General features: G+C 43.2%; 2 protein-coding genes across 2 annotated transcripts; both read right to left on the reverse strand.

Annotated features, from left to right (window-relative positions):
- Window positions 1–3,634: 3,634 nt before the first annotated feature.
- LOC133155259 (leucine rich adaptor protein 1-like) lies at window positions 3,635–6,737 on the reverse strand. Its single transcript, XM_061280437.1, has 2 exons — window positions 6,321–6,737; window positions 3,635–5,382 (listed from the first exon to the last, which is right to left on the reverse strand). The coding sequence occupies exons 1-2, from the start codon at window positions 6,516–6,518 to the stop codon at window positions 4,990–4,992; spliced, it is 591 nt and encodes a 196-aa protein (XP_061136421.1). The 5' UTR covers window positions 6,519–6,737; the 3' UTR covers window positions 3,635–4,989.
- Window positions 6,738–7,134: 397 nt separating this feature from the next.
- Window positions 7,135–12,262, reverse strand: LOC133155254 (5,6-dihydroxyindole-2-carboxylic acid oxidase-like). Its single transcript, XM_061280421.1, has 7 exons — window positions 10,645–12,262; window positions 9,965–10,287; window positions 9,165–9,369; window positions 8,933–9,100; window positions 8,393–8,572; window positions 8,168–8,314; window positions 7,135–8,097 (listed from the first exon to the last, which is right to left on the reverse strand). Exons 1-7 carry the CDS (start codon window positions 11,000–11,002, stop codon window positions 7,910–7,912), a joined length of 1,569 nt encoding a protein of 522 aa, XP_061136405.1. The 5' UTR covers window positions 11,003–12,262; the 3' UTR covers window positions 7,135–7,909.
- Window positions 12,263–19,638: the final 7,376 nt, after the last annotated feature.

Below are 19,638 nucleotides of genomic sequence, written 5' to 3' on the forward strand. Positions count from 1 at the left end.
GTGTCCGAAGTCTTTAGCGCACACCCCATTCCGGAGAACTTTACACACTTTGCGTGTTCATCCTGGTATGTTTGCCTTGCAGTTATAGCTTGGACTGACATCACGGCCGCGACGCGTTAAGGCTTTTAGTACGCAATCATGGCTTTATGAGCCGTGTGTGAAGTTGAGCCTGCCGGGCGACGTTTGCTGTGGGTGGAGGTTGTCGCCAATGTTCGACCTCTAACGGAGTGTCATTGGTGAAGTGGATCATTGGGTTTGTCGTATTGATTTGACAACAAGATGGAAATATGCTGGATGCCTCTGGCGCTCAAAGTGGGAGTTACAATGAAAAATAAAATGGTGGCTTAGAATTAAGTCATGTGACTTGAACAACAAAAAGCAATTAGGAAAGCCAAAATATTTTTTTTTTACCTTTTGCACTTGAGCGTGACAGTTGAACTGCACAACAGATGATGACGGCATCTCCCGACAATTTTTGCGCTGGTGCGGTTGATGACGATTTCGCCTCGAAACCCTCGGGAGCGTTTGATCCGCCTTCAAGAGAAACCAAGAGATAGCAATCAACAGGAGAGTAAAATACAAGTGAAAACCTTTCAGAAGGCTTGTGCCAACATGTTTGTGGTTGCTGTGCGGGTTCCAACAGGTGAACGAGTTCGTTTGTTGACATCCATGATGTCACTTTAAGGCTTTTGAGCAACAGGAGACACAGACAGGCTTTGTAATATTAAAACCAGCTTCTGGTGCAGTGACGCCTTGAGATAAGAATTTAAAATAACCCATAATCACACTCGTGACTCACAGCACTAGTATCCCAAATCATCTTCTCCCATTAAAATGAATGGAAGTGCCATTAATCCGTTTTGCGTCCCTCCCGAAAATGTAAGAGGAAATGTGGAAATCTTAGTTGCTGTTTCATACTTCCATTCAATTTATTGTGCTGCTCCTCCTTGGCTTGGGTCCATCTCAATGCGACAGAGGGATTTTGGTGGCGCATCATGCATAACACTGTGTCCGGTCGTCTGACAGTTTTACTCAGCGAATGCCGTTTACTCATGTTAAGCACCTCTCGGTTGATAATCCTATTAAGCTAAGTGATTTTGAGGATTTTCTCCGACACCTTTGTTGGAAAACATTGAGCTTCCTAGATTATTTTTGCACTCAGGTTTCACTGGCATAATTGGCTGTTGGAATTACAACACTGTTGAGGAGCTGCAGTTTTATTAGAATAATGAGAACAAGCCATACAGAAAACGGATGGATGAGTTTCCTGGCATACAAATGAGAATATTGGAAAAAGAACAAGATGCCATTTGAGTTTAATGCCTCTCCCGTGTACTTGAATTCAACTCAATAAATGAAAACTGTCCCACATGACTGAAACAACACAAGGTTTTTTTTTTGTCCGCCGTATGCTAGCGCTCGGGCCTCCCGTAAACATTCCCTGTGGTGATCGCCACCTGTCTCGGCCTACTCCTGGGATGCCTCCCTGCGTGGACTAACAGTCGGTTCTTTCTTTGAGTGCAAGGAGGGTGGGTTGAAAGAGGGGGTGGGGGGCAAAGCCTATTAACTGTCTGTTACTGATAGCCCTCGGTGCAGCAGTGCGTCACCGTCACGTGCTTTAGCAACGACAAGCCCGCGATCAATAGTGCAGCGCAAGGGTGTGACATCAGCGTTAGCAATTATCACTTTGCCTCGGCTGCGCTCGGACAGACTGAGAGCTGACCTCGCATTGTTCTAGCCGGCGGCGGCGTGCTCGTTAATGATTGGCGAGAATCACTGGTGCGCCACTCCCAGAGAGCTTTTTAAAACCAGTCTGGTTGGATACTGCGACAAATTGCTACTCTACTGATGATTTATTAAGGGAAGGGGAAGGTTACTTAGTTTGGCCTTTCATAAAAATGATCTGGTGGTCTTCACTGGGGATCAATTGTTTTTTGGCGGAATCTGTACCAGGAGAAGTTTCCATAGTACACACTGATTTATGACATGTTCAAAATCGTAATTTTCTGAAGGAGTGCGTACCAGGAGGAACGTGAGAAGGACGCTAAGTCTCTCGGAAGGCCCCGACGGTGAAAATGCAATTATGTTGCGGCTGCAGAATGTTTCCACATAAAGAGCTTGCGGGATGGTGCAGACATTCAGTTCCTCAGCAGAATTCTTTACGAGTCTATTAAAGCAGGCGACAAATCCGAACTTCATGTATTCTCCTTCCAACGTTCCGTTCGAAAAGCCAACGTGGGTTCATACGATTAATAGTATCTCGCCCTTTTTTGGTTTCTCTCTCGGACTTAAAGGATCAGTCAATTGGAATGGTCCTCCGAGTGACCCCAAGTTGCCTTTTATTTCACATGAATGAGCCCTGAAAGCATTATTCCACGGGGACCCATTTTAGTGAAGCGTTTTTGCTAACCGCCACGCTACTCGCTTTATACGACCCGCGGCGCGTTGCCAGGAAACCCTCGGAAAAGACTATTGACCTTTTTGGGGCTTTTCACCAGCACCCTCCGTGACCGTCAAATCGGCAGCGTGAGAACGGGAATGTTTACGTTCCAACTGGACTGAAGACACAGTAAAAATAGATGCGGAAATGGAGCTTGAAAAGCCTGCATGACAACGCATTCTCGTCGCTATCTCAGACTCGATTGGCTCACACGCGGATGAAAAGCAAACGGATATTTTCAAAACGCTCCCACAGAGGGGGGGGGGGGGGTTGACCTTATGAATCATGAAATGGACTCCCTTTTTCTGGAATACAGAAAACAGGGAAGCATCCCTAGAATTCTCAGGACCAGAAGTTTAAATCTCAGAAAAATCTTTTGACTAAACCATCGACATTAGTTTCGGGAGATTTCTGTTTTTGGCCAACGCACTGGAGCGTTTCCAGATTGAACACGAATATCCTTAGTTTTTTTTTGTTTTTTTTAGATTATCCTTTGTGGCTTTTACAACTTTGTGCCAAACTACCGTGTTTGTGCCTCAGCTATGAAAAGTCGCCCGTTACATAAATTAAATTAATTCCCATTGCATGATTAGACAAAGACCACTGATTAAATTAAAGTCGTTTGACAGTAGACTTCCCCCTCCCCATTTTTTTGACTCAAATAACCCATATCCTGAATCTTCATTTGTTCGCATGGCGACACTTTCCCAGACTCCAGACGGTGTCATGTTACATTTTTTGCTGCACGGGGCCCAGCCGGCCGCTGTGTCTAATTTGCTAATGGCTCCCTGCTGCAAGCCACAGTTTCGACGGTAATTAGACTTAGTCACAACGACGAAACCGTGATTACGCACTCGTCATGAAGCCATTGTTGGGAGAACTCTTAAACAAGCATCACGCGTCCGGTACAATTACTGTACCGAGAGGTCAGCCATCATCATCATCATCGTGTCAAACTCGTAGAACCTGCTTAGTCGTCTTAACAGTCTCCGTTTGGTGCGTCCCATTACGGAGGTTCTATGGTTTGGAGATTAAAGCTTCCCAAAGGCTAAAAGAGATAAAGGGAGTAGAAAAACGTAATTAAGAAGCTTCCTCGTATTTGTAAGACAAACTTACAAGCATGTGTCTGGATTAGGCGAGTATATCTGTGCGGAGCTAATGGGCCGAGAAAAAAAAAAAAAAGGACAGTAAAACTTGGGTAACAAATCACAATGTATTATCATGTCATTTGCTCGACAACATTGCCAATCGTTACAAAAGAAGGCGGCGATTGACACAATGTAAAGCCTAAAAACAAAAAAAACATGATGTACAAAGCGTTAACAAAGGACATTTGGAAAAGTGCTGACATGTGTTTCACACGTGTCGGACGTCAACAACTCCCCCAACGCTTTGGGCTAATGTTATCTACCAGACAATCAAATTGTTTTTCTTTTCAGTCAAGCTTAGGTTCTTTGACTACAAAGTCCTTCTGCTCTTGCTTTAGATTCAAGTTGAAGCGTCTTGTATCACTCAGCAAGCAGCGTCCAATTGTCCAAATGGCTTTTCAATCCTAATCTTCTTCTTTGCTGAAGTTGTCTGAGGGTGACTGATGATTGAAGCTTAGAGAGAAGTCGAGATAACCCGCTTCGACTCGTAACAAATCTACACTAGTGCGCTGGGGTATTTATTGCACTCTTAAATCATGCCTTGTAGCCTTTATGGAAGGACAGAGGCATGACCACAAGCGTGAAAGGTCAAGTGGCGGAAGTGACAAATGTAAAGGTAGCCCTTAAAAAAATTACAACGAATTTTCTTTGCCGTGTAGGCATCAGAAAACTCGGGTAAAGATTTAAACGGCTTAAGGCTTAAAAGGATTTTGAGGTACCGTTTCCGATCCTTAAAAGATACAAGGTATATCCCAAATGTAGAAGTAACTATGAGAGCAGTGACACGTTACACGTGAAATTTACGAGTGACTCGGAAAATCAGGTCAAATCTCTTTAAGACGACTTTAAAAGGTCCCGTTTAAAACGTATAGGCCGCAAAAAACTATTGTCAAGGTCTGAAAGACCAAACTGTGACGCCAGCGCACCAGATCAAAATACTGGAGTCCGAGATACTGGGAGGCACCTGGTAAGAGTATGTTCCCAGACTCTAAAGGTCAAGTACCAAGGCTACAAAAGCACATTAGATTAGACTCACCAAAAACAAACCCTTTAAAGGGAACAATGTTTTTTTTTTTCTTTCACGTTACCCCCAAAAACTCCAAGGTACCGTTACTGTCTAAGCAGGTATGTTCCCCAGCTGTAACAGTACTAAACCAGTAACAACAGCACCAAATCTGAGGTAAATAAATAAAATGGTGGTAAATAAATATGACATTTGCACCTGACGGAACCGAAAGACGCAGCTGTAAGAAGAACAAAGAAAATAAGGGCGTGACGGAGAGTGGTTTGGTGAGGTGCGGCAAGTTTCAAAGTAAAACAAAAAGTCCCACGGGGATGAGTCAGCAAAGTTAATTTGAGACCACACACATAAAATGGTAAATATGTCTACGAGAATTATCATTATCCAAAGCAGTAGTATTCATCCGATTCCGCCCTCAGTTTCACTGGGGATTTGCAGAAGGCGTCCCCGTTGATTACGGATTTATCCACCAAGCAGTCCAGGTCGCTGGGCGAAGGGTCATCCGAGAGGTCCTCGGCAAGCGTGTCCAGGTAGCTGCCCACCGACAGCGCGTCCAGCTCGTCGCTGTTGGCGTCGTTCAGGCTGCTGAGGCTGCCCGGCAACGAGCCGCCGTCCTGGCTATCGGACAAGCTGTACAGGCTGCTGGACAGGCTGCCATCTTGGCTGACCGTGTCGTCGCCTTTGTCGTCCATCACCCAGCGGATGGACTCGATACCTTCGTTGATGGATATCAGCTGCTGCATCAGTTTCACGTCGATGGCGCGTAGGTTGGCCTGTGTGACAATGGGAAGTATTTTAAACAGATAATTTTTTTTTTTTTGAGAAAGATGGCAAAGCCATGAAATTGTATCTTGGATTTTAAGAAATTTTACGACAAACGGACTGTTTGCCGTGAGATTGACAAAGCCTATCAGCTCAACTCCTAGTCTTCAAAACCATCTGCTTTGGGGGCCTAATACCTTTTGTAGCCTTAAATAACACGTGGTCTTGAAATTGCCATATTGGCCATTAACAAATCTGAAAATGCGTCTAGGACGGTGACCAAAATCTTTGCATTACACAATTTAAACGCATATTGCAAATTCACAAGTTGTGTGAAACGATATTAAACCGGTATTTATTCCATTCATTTTCTGATATGGCGTTATGTCACAGTTTCCCAATTATCAATAATAATAAATTAAAATGTTTTACGATACTCACAGCTCAATGCGTCATGGTCAAAATGACCTACTTATCCCAGATCTCAAAAACACTGATGCATGGGAAGCGATGCACTAAATATTGTCTGAAACTATCATATTGTTTATGACACCTGGGTCATTTTGACCCAGGAACCTTACTATTGCTGTCCTTAAATGAACCTTGCCTGATATGTTGCAGGTCAAATTCAATCATTGACGTTAATGACATATAAACAGTGTTGTTGCATTTTCTGACACACGGGTCAATTGCACCCGAGAACATTGCTGTTCTTAAATCGACTTGATATGCTGCAGGCCAAACCTAAAAGTTAATTAAACATTAACAGCGTCCTTGCTTTTCTGACAGCAGGGTCAATTTGACCCGGGAACTATTCATAAAACAAAAGTGGTACACTACTAGTTTTAATTTACAATTACCAATAACAATGACAAACTATACTATAATAAAAGTTCATCACTACACTTTTTTTTTAAAGGGGGGAAAAAAAACAAGTGATTTCACTCACCATTTCTTGTTTGAGGTAGAAAATTTTGCCCTCCAGCCGGTCAAAGTCCGCAGAATTGTGTCCGGGACGCGCCGCCGGTGGTGTCGCCTTGTCGTGTCTGCCCCCCACGAGCGAGCGAACGAGGCTTTCGGGAACTTTGCGACCCAACTTGGTCTCCAGGTCCTTCAATTCGGGCAACGCGAAGCCGCCTTCGTCCATGACGGGTCGACGTGTTAGGTGAAATGCTCAAAATTCGTTGTACAGGGAAAAAGAAATACTCGTCTGGTGTTGTACGCTAGTGTGTCCCGAGTGTGACCTCATTCATCCTCTCAGCAACATGTTGAGTGGAAATGTTGGAGTCCTACCATTGAAGCCATCCGCTTGGCTGCTTCCGTCCGTCCGGCGTCCGCCTCCCCGCGGGTTGCCTCCCTCCGCCTCCGAAATCCGACACGGCACAGGTGAACCGTGTTGTGACGTCACACATCGTTAACCAAAACAATAGATACTTCCGTGTTCAGTTCAAGTCAGGCGTGGAAATTTCCTATTACAATTATTTTGGAATGGAACATTTATTTCACTTTTTTGTTTTGAGAAAAAGTTAATAGACCACGTCAAATTTGATTCGCTCAGCTAACCACTCATGAGACTCCTAATAAGTATATTTCATGTTATTGCAATCCACTGTGACACTACACACATTAAAAAAATGATTTTAAACGGTTTTAATTACACGGTTGCATGTATGCTGAGCGGCCGAACTTAATTACTGCTATTTAAGTCATTCATAAAAAATAATAATAAAGAAATACAAAGAAGACAAATTCTTGCCACCAAAAACTTCTTAAAACACATTTTATTTGTTGTATTTGAAATGTAATTTAGTCAGCAAGAGAGAGGGATAGAAAACATTTTAGGGGGAATTCCAGAGCTATAAAAACATACAAAAACAGCCCACAATAATTTAGTTTGCATTTATCAGGGTCATTGAACGCATCTCCTTTTTATGTTGGTCTTTATAAGTTGTACTTGCGGGGCTATGGCGGCCCCTGCGGGCTGAAAAGCGCCATTACCAAGGTTTGATAAATTTGTCGCCAGTTTGCCACGCAAAATTAAATCTGCATATGTTTGTTATTAAAAAAAACTATCTACGCATTCAATTCATTTCGACTTAGCTAAACTTTTAAAAAAATGCTGGTTCATCACCTAACATGACAAATGTTGCCTTACTTTTGGTTATTATATAAATATTTATCTGCCTTAATTTTGGTGATTTTATAAATATTTATTAAAGCAATCATCTAAACCTTTGCACATTCCTTTTGCTATTTTTGTCTACTTGGCTGAATGAGGAAAAACTAAAAACGTTACCAGCTACTCATTACTTGAGTAGTTTGTTTTAAAGGTAACATTACTCAAGTAATTATTTGGAGGGCTCTTTTTTTATTTTTACTCAAGTCTTGTTATTCTAAGATAACAGTAATCTTGAATTCATGGGAATGCCATAATGTTGTAACTTTGGTTCTGCAAAGGCCGAATGAGCCTGCTGCATTCTGAATCGAGAGGTGGTTTTAAAGCTAAAATCAGATTACAATGGAGGCACGCGGGTGAGCTCAGACAACCGACTGGCTTTTGACGTCGTCGTATCGTTGGTACTGATCCCCGAGCAGCGGCTGGAATCCCTCCATCTTGCGGGACCTGGCGCGCACAGCACAGGTGGTGGCCACGAAGACGGCACCGACGACCACCAGGGCAACGATGATGCCCATTGTGATCATTTCAGTCAGTGTGAAAGGTTGACCTTGTGGGAAAAAAAAGATGAATTCATTCAAGTATAAAGTGATCTCCTGAACTGGTAAACGATTGCATACCTGGCCATTGGGCTTCGTAAGAGTACCCGAGGTTTTCGGGGGCGGTCACAAACATTTCAGCGTTGGTCACAGGTGGCCAAAATGGAACCATGTTGTAATCCCGATTGTGACCAATCGGGGCATTTTGGTCAGGATACACAGCTGACCCTGCCAAGAAAGTCCAACGTCGCCCTCAGTTCTGATGAGGGAGTGCTAACGCAAGCATTTACTGTTGCCGGAACTCACCTGGGGTGTGTCTCCGCAGCCACTCATCGAAGATGGCATCGGTGTAGGTGTGGAGCAAAACGAAGATGGGGTCGTTGGGTGAAAGGTGGGTTTGGCCCCCGGTGCCGTTGAGGAAGAGGTGGGCAAGGTTATGGAGACTCCTGACTGCGGGGTCGTAGTTCCCCTTGGGGGCGCTATAGCCTAGACGCCATAAAACACAGTCTGCATTGAAACCCTAACCATTTTAGTTCTTGTGGTCACACATATTGACAGTTTTTTTTTTTTTTTAAATATATTAAAGCGAATAAAAATAATGCCTAAGGCAGTGTTGGTTTTTAATTTTAGCCAATCAGAAGCGAGATGAAAATTGATGGGGGGGGAAAGGCCTCATATGTTCATATCTCTGCCAAAAGGTGGCGCCACAACCTCCTACGTGTAACTAGGAAGGCTGAACAAAGTCATTGATGTCTTTCGCTACATTCCAAGAATGTCATGGGTGCTCCCTTGACCTCTGCGCCACAAATAATTTAAAACTCATTTAAATCCCGCCAGCAGGCTCACCTTCAATGGTGTTTCTAAAGCTTTCTGAGGAGGTGGAATAGAACGGCGCCGTATCAAAAGTGCTGACTTGCAGACAGTCGGCCACGTCCTGAGGTTCTGGGAGACGCTGGACCATCGGCCTGTTGACGTTGCCCGCCGGGTTCCTTCTTATCGGAGACGTCTCGGTGTCTGCAAAGAAACGCGTGAGAGCAGACAACCTCACGGTGAGGTCGGCGAGGACCAGCGGCCTTACTGTTGCAGATGGTTCCCAGCGTGTCGTAGTCGGCCACGCTCTCGCAGATGACCCTCCACTGGGAGAAGATGGAGTTGGAGCTGAGCGAGTCGGCGTCAAAGCTGCTCCGGGCTCCCATCAGGTCGTCCGTGCAGATGTCGCACGTGCTGCCACCGATGGCAAAGTTCCAGTAGGGCAGGGCGAACGTAGGCTCTTGCAGCATGTCCTGGTTAGTTTGCACCAGAATGGAGGTGTATTTTTAAAACATAAAATAGAAATGCAGATATTTTCCAGATATGCAACGATACAAATTAGAAATATTTACAGCTAAAATTATTACACAATTTTGCTTCGAAATACAGTCATGAATAATTAATTTTATCAGCAAAAATGGTTCCTTCCACTTGCACACTCTGATTTATGGATATTAATAATCCTTAAAAAAAAGTTTTAAAAATGGCCACCTTGATACAGTTTGCTCTTGTTTTGATTCTTAACATAAAGATGGAATTTGTTGCTTTTTAGTGCAGGGGCGGGTCTAGTCTAGTGGGATAAAGGGCCAAGGCCACCCCAAAATCACAAAAATCCTCAACTATTTGCCTTATCACTTTCAAAAAAAGCAGTTACGGAGGAGTTTTTCAAGCCTTGAGAAATCCTTGAGAAAGCATCTTATTAGAAACCACTGAGTCTAATTTATTTTGAAGACCAAACCATGAAATTTACATCCCTAATTCAGATTTCCCAGGGTGGTAAAACTCATTTTCCAAAACAAACTCCTTCAAAGTGAAACCACCACATGCTAATGTGGCCGCTTGGCTTACTTGCATATCTCGCTCCAGTTGGAGCAGGTGGTAGCGATGCCAAGTGACAAACCCGGGACCCTCATGGGAGAAATCCACCCCTCCGAAACTGGGCTGGCCAGCGCCCAGGAAGGTCTTGCCGACGGAGTAGTAATGGCTCCACACAAAGTAGTTGTAGATGGTGATGTTCTCAAAGCGTGTGCTGTTGCTGTCGGGGTCGAGGATCTCGGCGTAGCGCCGGGTGGCGATCACCAGGTCTGGGTGCACTGTGCGCTTGGCCTGGTCCAGCGCGTTGACAAAGCCTCGCTTCTCCGCGGCACTGAGCTGCATCACGTTTCTCCTCACTGGAGGATTAGCCGGGACAAAGTTAGTTAAATCAACAATTCTCTTTAAGGAACTGAACCTTTTTGTACATAATTTCTCCTCTTTGGGTTGAAGGGGGTGCAGGACTTTTTAACATTTCTACATACATACATTATTTATTGAGATTAGACAAAGCTATAGCCTGATTAAATGTTGCACTTCTCTCAGTTCAGCATAGTTGCTTTTGCATTATGTATAAAATTCAAATTTATATTCCAAAATGCATAATCAACAAGATTCAACAATGATAATCATCGACAACAGGGAACGTATAACCCGTGCACTTGATTCTCCATGAAAATGGATTGGGCAGGGTACCTAATGTTGTGTCCACTCACCCACAGACGCTCTGAGGTCACAGTTGACCCCGGTCCAGCCGTGTCTGCATCGTCCGCAGTTGTAGCCGCTGAAATTACCGTTACAGCGGCACGCCCGGGTGAAGAAGCGGACCGGCCAACGCTCGCGGTCGTCCCGCCCGTCGTGCGGGTACTGAGGGCCGTGGGGGCGCGCGTCCGCCGCGACGGACACGCACTGGCCGCGGCCCGCTGCGAAGCCGCACGGGTCGGCATCGAGGCCCGGCGGGGACGGGCAGCACTGGGCGCTCCGGAGTCCCTCAGGGGTCACGCACTCTCTGGGGAATTGGGCGCCCACCAGAAGCGAGCCCAGCGCGACCAGGAAACAGCAGCACCGCCACATTGCGTCCGATTGAGTGGCGCCCGGCTGCTCCCGAGATCCTTTTTGCCAGCCCCCCAAACAAGTGAAGCGATTTTATACTGCAGCAGATTAGCACATGACTACCCGGATTTTTGGTGCCCCAGCCCGCGTGACTCGATCACACATACCAACAACGTAGAGTACTCCCTTTTTTGTTTTTTTTTTGTGGCAGTGAAAGGAAGCAAAAGTCACAAGTCTATTTCAAAGCGATGTACGCAAATACGTGCACTTGTTTCTCTGAAAAATGAAATGTTAACATTCTACTCCTTTTACCTTTTCCTTTTACACTACATTTTGTAACTGTTACTTTGACCTTAGCAAAAGACAAGACTCAGTCACTACTTCTGATTTCCCTTTAAGGCAAGAAGGTTTCAGTGAGTTCCATTCAAGTGTACATTATAAGCACATTTCGTTTTAGAAAATAGAAAATGCTCATGGAAAAGATTCTTTTACTATTGTACATGTTATTTACAAAGTAGTTTAAAGCTACAATGCTCTTCAAATTCCCTTTTAGTATGTACTGCAAGTGGACTCTTAACATGAAGGTTAGTTTAAGTTGAAAAGAGGCTTTTGAATAGCGTTTCTTCCAAAGAGACATAACTTGGGTGGAATAAAAAAAGGGTCATATGAAGCACTGCACTCAACCTTTTTTTTTTTTTTTTAACAATCAAAGGCAAGGATTATCCACAAAGGTCGAGTCACATCGCCTCACATGACTACCCCAACCCACCGCCTTAGGTTTCTTGGCACACATGGATGGGCTAAAGCACACATGTGATGAAAACGTGGATGGCCGAGAGTGCGTCACTGATCGCGTGGATGGGAACCAAAAAGAATGAAATGAAACCTGTATATCAATATTATCTGTTAATGGAATAAGAAAGTTAAATCAAAATATAAATAAATAAATGGATATGGTTTGCTCAAAGAATTGAAGGTCCGGGGGTGTGTATGTACACAAGGCATCACATTCTTTTTACGGATTTTATTTCTATACAAAAATTACATATACACGTGAAATCACATCTGAGGATGAGAAAATTATCAGGTAAAATCAGGTTGAACTTTTTAGGGCCTTCGGAAAGTTGGAAGAAAATATAACAGTTTGAAATAGCAGTGAGTGTAAATCCAGAAACAACAAACAAGCAAGCAAGCAAGCAAGCAAACAAACAAACAAACAAACAAACAAACAAACAAACAAACAAACAAACAAACAAACAAACAAACAAATAAATAAATAAATAAATAAATAAATAAATAAATAAATAAATAAATAAATAAATAAATAAATAAATAAATAAATAAATAAATAAATAAATAGGAATAATCCCCCACGAGCAACTGAACTTTTCCCTGGGTTTATCATACGCATCTTGAAATGATGGCAAGTATGCTGACTCCAGTTCATGAGTTTGTGTAACTAGTTAATTCCAAAAACAGCCACATCACGAGTCACAAGAGGGTGGACACCATACGCAACCGGATTTCAGTCTCTCATTTGCTTACTTTTATTCCTCCTTGTGAAAAAAAATCATGAGTTATAAAAGTTGGTAGTTTTTACTACCACCATTTTTACTTTTTCATTATCAAACACACACACGTATTTTATTTTTTAATACTGTCATCTTTTGTATTTGTTGCATCTTGCGTGATTGTACCAGCATCCATATTTTGATTTATCAATGCATTGTTGTATTATGACCAGCAGAGGGCAATGACCTCCTTCATTTTCCTTTTTTTGTGTGCACCCCATGTATTTTTTTCCATTCATCTACTTCTAATTAGGCAACCGGCTTGCCTCCATCACGGGGAGTGGATTAAAAAAGTGCGTCTCCCACCAACATGCCCACAATCCACCTGGGCGCCATGCATGCTTATGTGTCCTCACTGACTCAACTTTGCCTAATTGGCGCATGCGCGACTTTCCGGTGGAGGAAATTAATTGGCTTCCCAATATAGACGGGCATTGATCTGTGCGCCGAGCCGCGTCTGCGCTCCGGATGGGAAACTTTGATAAGACTCCCGTCCTGAGAACACAAAAGAAACGCCAGCGCTAACGATGTCACCGCCACGCACGCAGGACTTCTTTTATGGAACGCTTTTTTTTTTTCCTCCCTGAGGCGCCTGCTCAAAATAGGTGACGCGGTTCCCTAATGAGAACTAGTATGGTAAACAACTTCGCAGCAGACGTTTTAGGCAAATAACTGGTCAAACAACTTAGTCCTGACCTATTTATTTTTACTTCGCCTGAATCTCGTCCACTCTACTGCAACCCTTTCAGGCAGTAATCTTGCCAGCCCTGGCTCGGTTGCGCCTCTGGTGTAATTAAGGACATCTCATTGAAATCATATTTAATGACAAAAAAAGCGGTAATAATCCGCGAATGAGGCCAGCAAAGGGGCAAAGTAAGGCCTCTCAGGACCGTCGATTGTTTCCGCTGACTTGTGCATAAGTGACAGGCTGCAGTGTGGATGGATGCTTGCATGGCTAATGCGCTGGCTCAGCACGAGCACCAGCTAAGTAGCGGCAAGAAGAGATCGGGGAAGGGCGCGCTTCTTTTGCGCCTCGCTGACAGGAACGCGGCACTCCACCTGCGTTTTTAATACGATCATAATCATAATCAGACGTCCCGTGAACGTTTTACAAGCGGGCGGGGAGACGTTTCGGATTAGACAATAGTCAGTGTGACTGCCATTAGGAACGCTTGCGTAACAAAGCGCCATCAATTATGCAAGCCACTCCGCTTGTTATCCATTTTTAAAGCGCACCCTCTTTTGATGCAACTACAATTGGACATTTGTGCCACCACGTTTGCTTTTGTGCTTCTCGTGAGGACTGAACTTTGCTTCAAAAGAAAATGTGATGTGACAAGCGAGCGTTAAAGTATTAAAGCTGTCGGAGGGCCGCGTGATGTCATCAAATGACGTCATTGATGAGCCTGTGTTTGCTAACTCATTATAAAATGATGGAAACGATTATGGTTGGTACCATAGAAGTAAGGGCATTTTTTATTCTATTTATTTATTTGTTTAATAAATGTGATGATAAAAATAGATTGTCACACCAAACAAATTCAATAACAAGACTTATTTTTATCAATATTTGTATTGAATACAACCATCACAATAAAGAAGTATTTCTCCTGATTATACTACGACTTTATTCTCCTAACATTCTGACTTTTTAGTTATTTTTTTTGCAGCTGGCCCAATTCTGGTACACTTCTCCACATTCCGGGAGCATAAACGCAGAGCTATGAAGCGCTCGTCCCAAAGTGCAAGCGCGTTTTAACGGAGGAAGTCCTCCATCTTACCATCATGCCCTTAAGCCTAATTAAATATTAAACCTTTTATTGGATCTCGCGGAGGTATTTGTAAATACATTTCATGCCAGGAAAGGCACTGAAGATTCCAAATTCGTCTCCTGACACAAAGTTGAGGTTATTGCCATCGCACCCCCACCATCTCCAGCAGCCTCCAGTCCATTTAGGAGCATTTAGAGTGATAGAGTGATGAAAGACAAAGAGAATTGCTGCAGAAATGCTTCCTGGGGGGCTGGGGAGGCAAGTCAGACCAGTAATAAACTATTCCTCGACAGGATTGGACATGTTAACGGCAGATTTAACGATACAGGGCGAGGGACAAAACAAAAACAATAACTAAGAAAAAGCAAGGAGACCTTTTCAGTTGATTCCTTGACAAAAAAATGAGGACTGAACAGAATGAGCACGGCTGCGGGAAAGCAATTTTAAAGTGCAGAAAACAACATGACTGATGTGGATGCGACCCTCGGCTAACAGCTACATTCTTTAAACTGTTCATTGGATAAAAAAGTTTCAAAGAAAATATTGTTGTGCATTTTTTACTTCGACATTTAAGTGTTCTTTAAAAAAAGTCCGTCCGTCTATCCATCTATCTATCCATCCATCCATCCAATTCAGCTTGATAGCTTGCTAGCTAGCTACCCATACACTCTGCGGCATTAGCCAAGGCCTCCGGGGGAAACTCGACTACAAAACAACGGGGCAAAAGTTCGCCTTGGCTCATCCTTTGCTGTCCTGTCTCGTCAAGGCAGCTCAATTGATGACCTCATCCGAGAATAAATCAGGGTGGCTATCATCAATAGCACAACGGTGCAATTGGGTCATAACCCCAGTTCGAATAAATGTTGCAAAACACACGACGGCCTTCACTTTGCTCCATGCACCATTGCCAGGTGGAAATTAGAGGACTATAAGGTGACGCTACTGCAGTGCTAAAAGTCACCAACTGATGGCGCACTTTCACTAGAATAAATGGATGCTGTGTGTGTGCGCGTGTGTAATTCGTCATGGGGAGGAGTAGATGCCAATTAGTCGTGTTTGTCAAACCATATTTGTACGGATGTTTCTGACTTTCAACTGCTATCTATTTGCCATTAGTTTCAAGACTTGACATGTTATACAACAGCCACATTTTGGGGGGGAAAACGCTGACCTGGTTTTGAAACAAAAAAGGCCCACGTCACAGTCCATTTCCTCTGGATGTAATCGTAATATGATATAAAAATAAAAGTTTAACAAAGGCAAAAAGTCATACAATGTTATTCTTGTATTATTAAAACAATAATCCTAAAACGGCCTCATTTCTTAATTAAAAATAAGGACAGAATTCACGCAAGGAGGTCATAACAGTACTGTTAATTTTCCTGAAGTTAAAACAAGATGAATTAGTTTCCCCACATGTAGCTAAGCACTTTTTTATTAAACGATATGACAATTTACCGCAAATTATTTCATGGCTCCCCAAGCTAAAGCTGGCAGAGAAATGCTTGAGGTGCTCTAAATTACTCACAGGCAGGCCATACACATCTGCAGATAAAGCCCAAGCCAGATCGCCGTGGCGGGAGTCATCAATCATGAGACGCCTCCTTCTGGTCAAATCAAGCGCACCCTGCCGAGAACCGAACGCCAGTGCCAAAGCCGAGACGCGAGGCGGGGTGAGGCTCTTCCTGGCTGATGAGCATGAGGGGCATGTTGAGGCATTTTGTGACATCCAAGGGCACTCATCTCCAAGCAGATGGATGGGGAAGGCTCCCTTACCCCAACTGGGACCATTTTTTTCTTTTCTTGTTCGTCTGGATGGATGTTGTGTTACAGACGGAGGTGAAGAAAATATTCTGGTACTGTAAAAGCTGAGGAGCTGGGATAACTAGTCACAGTACGCTGTCCAGTTTCAACACATGTTCCAAATCGTCTTCTTTATTTAATCCCTCTTTCTTTTATTTTTCCACTTTACGGTTGACACCTAATCATACCTGAAGAGTAGGTTTACCAGTTACCGAGATAATCTCAAACATTTGACTTACCGACAGCTGGATTTCTTATCCACATCCAATACATCTTTGGACTGAATCGGGAATCACAAGTTTTGGGTCCTATGAGTCCTCTGGCTGAATCCTGTAAAGTACGGAAAAACTGCAAGCTCAGATCGTTTGACGCAATGAATCGAGTTAACGGACACTCGTTCACAGACTCAAGTGAAGAGACTCAATCAGACGATTTGGTTCACTGAGTATTGTTGGCCGACTCAGACACATTAATTCACTGACTCAAATGAAAGGACTCAACGAAAACTTTAGACTAAGATGATTTGGCTCACTGAGTGGAGTTAGCAGACTCTGGTTTAATGACTCAAGTGAACCGACTCAATGGAAAAAAATTACGTTTGCGGCTGGACCAAACACGCAGCGGCTTACGGCAATTGGACTGAATGACTCGAGTCAAAAGACTCAGATAATTTGCCTCGCCCTAAGATCGCAGACTTAGATGATTCACTGAGCCACGGAGAAAACATGGCAGACATACGAGTCATTTCACTGAGATTCCACCTTTCAAGCCTTATAATCCCATCAACGCAAGCTCCGAGCATTAGCGATAGCTTGAACAGTCGACATTTCACTCTTTCCGCAGCTCCGAGCTGCAGACAACTTGAGGTACTCCCTGTGCTGTTTGCATACGACCAATTCTACCCAGGTCAAGGTCAGCTATTCCACAGGAGAGGAATCCGAGCTATCACCATATCTGAGCAGCAGGATTCACGGAAAGTACTAAAGTGTAGCGCACATGTGTAATTGGCCTCCTGGCATCTTCACGCTGCCGCCCCATTAAAATGCCTTTGAAGCATGCCCGCCACGTTTACCCCGAGAACAAAGAACAGAGATACGACGATGATGAATTAAATCCCGCCTTCGCTCCCTCCGCCGTTATTGACAGGTCAGATATGCAAACGAGTTGTCTGATGTGGACTGATATGTATGCACGGTTCCTTTAAAGGTACGTTTATCTTCAAAAAGACAGGATTGGAACGCGCAAATGGTAGCATTTCGGGTGAGTAACATTTCAAGCAAGGTCAAATCTTGTTTTTCAACCACCAACATTTTTCTACCAAGCGGGTAGACAAGAATAATTGCTCATTGAGCTCAGACTTTTAAAAAGTACTGTCAAATGTATAGGAAATCTCACTTTGATTCTCAAAGTGTGGCATGTGGGCTCCCTCTAGTGGTAGGCTAAGTGTCACTGGATATTTATTTGGCTTCTTTGTTTTTTTTAATACAATACAGTGAATTAGCTAAACACAGATCAGTTATATTTAATGATTATATGGAGTACATTTATTTTCAAACATTCATTTAGGTACAATTGGAATTCTGCCTAGTAACAAGCAGTTTGCTTCCCTATCAATTACGCCCCTCCATACACCAACCCACCAATTACCAATGACTTTCTATGACAGAGGCATTTTTCATGTAGCGTAAGGGGGCATTGGGGGGGGGTCTGTTGTAGCCCCCCTCACAATAGATCAATCACTTGTTATATAGGGCAATATATTATTCAAAAAATCATGGTTGTCGCCAGGTGGAACTGGAACACATCATTAAAGTGTATTTGTTTTGCGTTCTTTACCTTCCCGTCGACGAGTTGGGAATCAGATCAAGGAGAGGAAAACAAGGCTAACGCCGCTGGCAGCATCATCCAGCCTAAGCCCGGCGATGTTTTGATCCGAAAATTCTCGCGGTGTCTATCCTTGGGAGCTTCATAGCACAAAAAAAAAAAAAAAAAAAAAAAAAACTTCCCAAACAAACAGATGAACAATTAAAAGGGACTGATTTGAATTGTAATTAGTGAACTTTAGTACAATGAAGAGGCGAGTGTTTTTCTTAAATTACAATAAAAACAAGAAAACACTGGAATTTTGACTGGAGTCAACAATGGCTTTTCTTTTTTTGTTTCAGCTTTTGCTAAAGCTTTGCTCAAGGGATATAACCATAATTTTTTTTTTTTTTTTTTTGCATTAGCAGCAAGTAAACCAAGGCTGCACTGTGTTTAATATATTTAATACAAAATGATAACTTTCCCTTTATGATTATGGAAAATGTGGGGTAGTAAATTCAATCATGGATATTTGAGGCTTTATGGTTGTCGTGACTAACTAAATATTTCATGAAGCCAAAGTTTGGCTTGTTGTCCCACGGTCGCTACATACAAAAAATATATCAAACAATTGCTTTGTCAAACATGAAGCCAATTCCACCCATGTTTTACCGGAGCTTTTTTTTTTGGGGGGTGCCGTTGATCAAAGCCCGTCTTGTTTTTTAGGATGAAGCATGGAAGATCACAGCGTAATAAATTCACCTAAAAAGTAAGAGTTGGAGCGATACAAGCATCAGCGTCGTTCTTTTTGTTTTGTTACACAGACACATGAACACAACGATGACAGAATTGCAGTAAGAATTCATTATTATTAATTCCATTTTTTTGGGGGGGGGGGTATTTTTTTTTCGGGGTAGTGTTTGACACACTTCAAAGAATTGGGTGGAAGAGGAATGGAGGGAAAAATATTGCAGGACAATATTTGTCAATAATGGATAGCAAATGAGTTTTCAGTTCCAGTTTTTGAGTAGCACTGCTTGAAGTAGTTAACAGAAGGCCAATCCTCCGCCTGCTTTCACTCCTTCTTTTTGTTTGCGAAGATTGTGTGCTGCTTGTGTTGCTTGCAAACACAGCGGGGTCCTAATTCCACTCCGGTAACGCTCACAGACCCGTGACTAATCCTCCGAAGGCCACAGCAACACACTGAAAATATACATAACCGTCAAGAGCCCGAACACCCACATGCTTTGCTTTATGCCGCGTTGGAGAAGAATAGCATCAAACAACGGAAGGCCATCTGGAGGTATTAACAATGAGCCAAACATTGACTTTTTCTTCACACTGAAAAGCGCGACTGATAAATGAAATACCTCGATTGGTATGTCGAGCGGGAGCACCGGGTCAAGGCTCGAAATAAGCGTTCAGTCCAAATTTGCATCATCAAAACACAGTGAACAGCAAAACAAAAACAAAAACTAAACTAAACCCTCAAGACCGTCTCAAAAAGTTTCGCTGAAGTGGCCGTGCTCACACCGCCTACACGCTAGTAGTTGGAAGCCGAGGCAAACTACTTAGCGTCAGCTAGCTAGCGATGAGAGGCGGCTTGCCAACTAAATGATCAAATCATCAATCAGAACCTCCATGTTGGTCAATAAGATAATGTTGACAAGTATTGTCTTCATGAAAAGATTACAAGGAATCACGCTAA

This window comes from Syngnathus typhle, linkage group LG1 (assembly GCF_033458585.1).
Source record: "Syngnathus typhle isolate RoL2023-S1 ecotype Sweden linkage group LG1, RoL_Styp_1.0, whole genome shotgun sequence".
Taxonomy (NCBI): domain Eukaryota; kingdom Metazoa; phylum Chordata; class Actinopteri; order Syngnathiformes; family Syngnathidae; genus Syngnathus; species Syngnathus typhle.

Bases quoted from the DNA above. Each gene is read 5' to 3' on its own strand.
- LOC133155254 (XM_061280421.1), bottom strand. From the start codon at position 11,002: ATGTGGCGGTGCTGCTGTTTCCTGGTCGCGCTGGGCTCGCTTCTGGTG. The intron at 9,370-9,964 runs GTAAGCCAAGCG...CAAACTAACCAG, and splicing joins AACTGGAGCGAGATATGCAA to GACATGCTGCAAGAGCCTAC. The intron at 8,315-8,392 runs GTGAGTTCCGGC...CTTTCTTGGCAG, and splicing joins GCTGCGGAGACACACCCCAG to GGTCAGCTGTGTATCCTGAC.
- LOC133155259 (XM_061280437.1), bottom strand. From the start codon at position 6,518: ATGGACGAAGGCGGCTTCGCGTTGCCCGAATTGAAGGACCTGGAGACC. The intron at 5,383-6,320 runs GTGAGTGAAATC...ATTGTCACACAG, and splicing joins TCTACCTCAAACAAGAAATG to GCCAACCTACGCGCCATCGA.